This window comes from Athene cunicularia (assembly GCF_003259725.1).
Source record: "Athene cunicularia isolate RWA chromosome 11 unlocalized genomic scaffold, athCun1 chr11_part1, whole genome shotgun sequence".
Classification (NCBI taxonomy): Eukaryota; Metazoa; Chordata; class Aves; order Strigiformes; family Strigidae; genus Athene; species Athene cunicularia.
The window spans coordinates 2,828,792-2,834,595 of record NW_020799113.1 but is presented as its reverse complement, the minus strand read 5'-3'; the positions used below and the strand labels follow the sequence as shown (position 1 = coordinate 2,834,595).

Sequence of the window (5,804 nt, the reverse complement as noted above, 5' to 3'; positions counted from 1 at the left end):
GATGTGTATAAGAGACAGATATATATATATATATTCCCGGAAGTAATTTTCAAGATCTTTTGTTGAAAAGGATGAAAACATCATATGACAGTGGCTGAAACAAGATAACCTCTTTGTTGTGGAAGATGACTTCACCAGGAAAGAAGAAAAGTCCAGTTCATACCAGGACAAATGGGCTTATCTTGACATTCTATTTGTGTGACCTATACCACCACTGAGTTAAACAGATGCTTTTTTTTGTTTGTTTATTTAATATTTTGTCATGCCCCCTCCTCCCAAAGAGATCACCTTTCCAGCTGCAATGCATCAGGCAAATACCACCATAACTTGTACTAAGCCATCATGGTTTTAACACTCCAGCTAAATAGACAAGTTAAATACTAGTAGCCAGTGGTCAGATTTTACAGCTGCAAAATCCCAAGATTCAGCTGCAGCTCTGGCAGCAATAATCTACACTCAAGTAATATATTTGACTTGAAGAGGTATGTATACTAGTTTACCCAATATTCCCCATCATGTGTTCAGCTTAACAAGAGTTACATTCCCACAAGGAACCTAAATTTAAAAAATCTAAACAGATTTAAAAGCCCATTGAGACCCATGAGAATACGTTCCACATAGTGTTGCAAAATACACATGTAGTAATTTCTTTCTAAAATCTTCCCCCATGCTATCTGGAAGTCTAATATTGCGCTATATATACTCATAGCACAGAAGAAGTTGGAAACTGTACAAGTTGCTTAAGCATTCTATTCAACAAATTAACAAATGAACCTTTGGAAATATGACAGCAGGAGCACGACTGTAACAGCAAAGTGATTAAGAACCCTGCTGTGTTATTGCCACCGGCTTTTGATTGCATGCCACACAAAGTCAATATGTTTTAAATTTATCAGTAGATTTTTTTTTGATAGCACTAGAGTTAGCATTCCCTTGAGAGCGTGACCCGCTCAATGACTGCACATTACTTTAACATGTGTGAACCCAGCTGATTATTAAATCTCTTCATCATTCAGCCTCCGACTGCTCTTCCCAAAACTGTCATCTGAGCTGACTATCTCAGAAGACCAAGACCAGTGCCCTAGTGAAATACATAGCAAGCACATCAGTACAGGCCAGAAAGTCAAAGGGAACATTTCCAGGGAAGATTCATTATTTCTAATCTCAGATTAGTAATCACTGCTATTGTTTACAAAATTATCTTGGATGAAGCGGATGAAAGCTATCAATGCCACAGATAGGTGACAGCGTGTTTCATCAATAAAAGCCTTCTAACAACTCAAATACATTTTCCAATGGCACCTCTTGCAGGACAGATGTTACAAATCAGAGGTCATAACTGTCACATCAGTTCATAGATCAGTACTCCTGAAATTAATTTTCAAATAACATTTAATATTAAAATCTTTCAAGTTCAATTACCAGATATGGTACTCAGTCCATGTAGGCTACAATAGATTAAAGTAACAGAACATCTTACACTGGTCATGGAAGGCTTAACTGGAGCCTTTAAGTATGTTTGAAGTTTATGAATGAACAGTGTTATCAGTGCTTGATATTGTAATTATGTTTAGGAGTGTCAGATTAGACAGAGATCTATAAATGATCAGAGAAGGCTAAAATATTTTTTTCTGAAGGGGAATGACTGACAGACAAAAGAGTTTCAAGAGTAACGAAAACATGTATAAAAAAAAAGGACAGGATGATTTTCTTAGATTAGAACATTATTACAAAGGGACTAAAATAAGGATTACAAGTTACCATTTTACCAGAATATAAATCCACATGGACAGGATTTTATATAGGTGGTGGCTAGTGAGTAATATAAGTATGTAAAAATACTAGGGGAGGGAAAAAAAGTCACAGAAAAAATCTGGTAACGAGCAATACAAATTGCTCTGAGAAAACTACTAACAGAAATGCTGGATAAAGAATGTCAAGGTAAACATGCAGTTGCTGCAGAAGAAATACTAGCAGTAAAGTAGAACAATGTTAAGGAATTGCTTTAGAAGGAAAATGAACTACAAAATGCTGGGCAAACATTCATAACTGAAGCGAGTATTTGGAGAGAAGTATTTAGATGAACTCTTTACATAAAGACACTGACATATTTCACTGGGTTGCACAAAAATTGTCTGCCCTTCAATGTGTTTTAGATAAGATTTTGAATTCAGCGCAGTTTTTCCTTCTGTGTTAAGAATTACACTACATATGTATCTAAATTATTTCATTGAAATGCCTTTATTTCTATAAACTATTAGCCTCTGAAAGTAGAAAACATGGATGAAGATGATTGATCTTTCAGCTTCTTTAACCACTTTCTAAATCTACACTATCCTTCAGAAAAAAAGCATTAAGAAATTTTCTCATTACAGTATAATATTCTGTGTAGTTTATCCTGAAGTGGGGAAAATAGGGGATATTCTAGCTTTATGGTTTCCAACACAAACCAGATTTAAAAAAAAATTCTAAAGTCTAAACTTAGAAATTCTCTGACAATGGTACTGAATTTCCAAAGCAAATATTTTTGTTTAGAAAAATAATTCTTTCTAGATAATTCCTTGTATAAGCAATTCTGGACACTAAGCATATCAAATTGCTAAAGACTTCCTAACAAGAATCAACATATAAGTTATCAAGAAGTGATATTCATCCCTAACCTAAAAGGTGACCTATACACATGTTCAATACATTAAATATTAATGTGCAAAAGGAACCTACACATATTATGGAATTCATAATAAAACTGCAGATACCTAGCAAGTAGGCAGAAACCAAAAGGCTGTCCCAAGAGCAGGCAAGAACACTGTGCGTTTCATTCCCACTCCTGTTAGACACCAAAATCTAGGATAAAGTGCTTGTTTCTCCACGTGCTGGTTTGTCCCACTCCTTTCCCAAATGAAGCATGAGATCAGCATGTCCTTCCTTCTTTTCTCAGAATCTCCAAAAAATATGAACCAACCAGTTCCCTGATGCAGAAGGAAAACTAAAGTAGGTTGCTTTTAGTCGCGCTGATTAGCTGAATGCTTAATATTTACATGTTTGGGGAACAACAACAAAAGAAAGTTTTAAATCTAGATAATTGCTTTCCTAAGATGCTTTTTCTATATTTCATTAAAACATGCGAGAAGACTATTTTTTAAACTAAGTGTTGCTGATTTTTCCATTTAAAAAGTTGCACATAGAAGTAATCTTTTTTTCAAGTTTCTAAGGTCAATAGTAAAACAAAACAAAACAAACACAGAGACACACAGACACACACACACACACACAAAACAAACCACAAAAAAACAACAAAAGAACAAACAAAAAACCCCCTTGAAGTCAAATATTGTCCGGAAAAAATATTTCTTAAAGCAAAATGCAAATCCTCATTTACCAGCCCTAAATTGCATCTGAGCATCTACGTTGCTAATCATTAAACTCCTTAACAGAAACACCGAGCTTTTTACAGGACTAGAGACACACACGTTTGCTGCAAACACTCCGGTAACACCCACGAGGCGGCAGCATGACCATGCGAACGAGAACATGTACTAACAGAGGGAAGGGCGAACAGATCCGCAGATTCTTATAAAGCCACTGTATCACTCACCGTCCGTAACATTTGCTTTTGCACTTCAATTCACTGTCTGATCTGAGTAAATGCAGACATTTGGGGCTTAAATTATATAGTACTGTTCTGTTTGGCTTCGAAGAAAAATACTTACAAACCACCCAGCTCTTTAACACCAAATCATGGGTGTCCAACCAGCTCCTTAACATCAAATCATGGGTGTTTTCTGTAAGATTATATAAAGTTTAATGCAAAAAAGGATTAAGCTCCACACCTAACTGACTGGTGTTACCTGCAGATGTCATTCATGTCACTTCAGCAGAACTTCTACATTACTAGTATTATCTTTCATACACAGCTTATAAATATTTTTGATGATAACAGCTTACAATACTCAGATCAGCCATTCAGTGAAATGAGAAATCAACAGCTGATGAACACCGTTCAAAACCTAGGAAATCCTGAACTAAGGAGTCTGTTTCTAGCTTTCAGTAAGATGGTTAATGTCTTCCACATCAGAGTATTAAAGTATCATTCTATGCTGTTATCCTTTCTGTACCTTTTGCTGTGATTAGGCACACTGAGAACAACCCCTGAAATTTATCTGGACACCCTCACTTTAATAATCCAAGATTAGCTAAATCTTATAAAAATTAGTCACATCTTGAATTTCAGTCTTCAAAACTATGCACTAGTTTTCCAGTATTACATATGAGAAGGGGGGGGATAATTTAGCTACATATCTATGAAGACACGCAAATAGTAAGGAAACGCAACAGGCAGAGGGGTGCTAGGGATTACGTACACTTTTAAAATGTTTTTATATTAAGTAGATTAGATTTACTTTCCATGAGCCAAAATAATAATTTTTAAAAAGCCTTTGATAAGTAAGATTCATACTGATTTTAGTTGTCTTTTTACATGAACACTTTTTTGCAACAATGCAACATCTCTCACATCAGCAGAATGAGCGCTCATCCGCTACTTTGAGGAGTAAGTATCTGATAAACTACATCATACCTCATTTCATACTTAGTAAAGTAAGTTAAGAAGGTGTTAGTCCTAATAAATAAAGCAAGTTGAATAACAACTTGAATATCAAGTGATTTCTACAGTTTTGTTTCCGGCTAAAATAACTGATCAAGTAAAGCACAATAGGGCATTTTCACCTCCTGGCAATTATTTAAGGTTGTATTCATACAACAGACATCAGCATAGTTACAGGACAATTAGTGGGATATTTTTATTGCATTATGTAGCAAGTCACACTGCACAAGATAGCATTATAGCACAAAAGATTACTGAAACAATCTCTTTTCCTGCTATATCTATGAAGACAAGAATATATAGTCAAGGATGAAAACACCCAGTCGGTATAAAAGCAAAGTATGCTGAAGATGAGGTGCTGTCACCAAATTCCTGTTTTGCAAGCTGCTCATGTACTTCAGCTGCATCCACCAGACCAGACTTCACTTCATTACTATTGCATTCATTTCCCGATCTAGCAGATATGAACACTATAAATTTAGTACTGCGAGCAGAATTTTCTTGCTTACTGTAGAACCACTTTCCTCTTGTGAGAGAAAGGGATTAAGAGGATCATAGTCCCCTGATGGAAAAGACAGGCCCTCACCTCTTGAGCAGCAAGACCTGCTCAAGAAAGGCACAGAGCACTGGGCAGAAATTAATACTGTTAGTATAACACAGCTTTGCTGTCAGGTGACAGGGGTGGCTACACTTTTATGAACAGTTACTGCAGAAGAGGCCCACTGAAATAACTTGTTTTCAGCCTGTAGTTTCTCAGTGCTCCCAGGACTCTTTAAAATAGTGACGGGACACAGACACCGGGAAGAGCAAGCTTACGGCAGCCGCAATGGAGAGCCTCATGCTCCCGCTCAGAACAGCCCTTCTGAAAGCCCTCCTTGAGCCCCGAAGGAGGACGCGAGGTGAGCAGGGGGCCCCACAAGCCGGCCCTGAGCTCAGGCAGGGCACAGCACGGCTCCCCCAACGCCAGGCGGCGGGGAGGAAGGAGGCACCGGGAGCGGGGCCCTTCCCGACGTGCCCCTTTTCCTCTAGGGATAGAAAGGCACAACGCCGCCCGCTCGGCTCTGGCCGAAGCCTCCCCTCTCCGCCATCCTCGCACTTACTCCAGTCCCCAGAGGACGAGCCCGGGCAGGCGAGACAGGCACCGAGCGACAGACTCGCCAGACAGCGCCAGGAGGAGGCGCGGGAGCCCCGGGCAGGCCCC

General features: G+C 38.3%; 2 protein-coding genes across 3 annotated transcripts in view; one reads left to right on the top strand and one right to left on the bottom strand.

Annotated features, from left to right (window-relative positions):
- CMC2 (C-X9-C motif containing 2) overlaps positions 1 to 5,804 on the bottom strand; it is a 15,943-nt gene extending 10,139 nt beyond the window's left edge. Inside the window, exons 1-2 of one of the 2 annotated variants that reach the window (XM_026856516.1) lie at positions 5,704 to 5,798; positions 3,711 to 3,782 (exon numbers count right to left, since the gene is read on the bottom strand). The gene's annotated coding sequence lies outside the window, so the exon portion shown is untranslated. Of the gene's footprint in view, positions 1 to 3,710; positions 3,783 to 5,703 lie in introns of both variants that reach the window. The other variant, XM_026856515.1, reaches the window with a different exon arrangement.
- The window catches only part of CENPN (centromere protein N), a 9,286-nt gene continuing 8,671 nt past the window's right edge, over positions 5,190 to 5,804 (top strand). Inside the window, exon 1 of the mRNA XM_026856513.1 lies at positions 5,190 to 5,502. Within this exon, the coding sequence (XP_026712314.1) occupies positions 5,430 to 5,502 (73 nt within the window). The 5' untranslated portion in view covers positions 5,190 to 5,429. The remainder of the gene's footprint in view (positions 5,503 to 5,804) is intronic.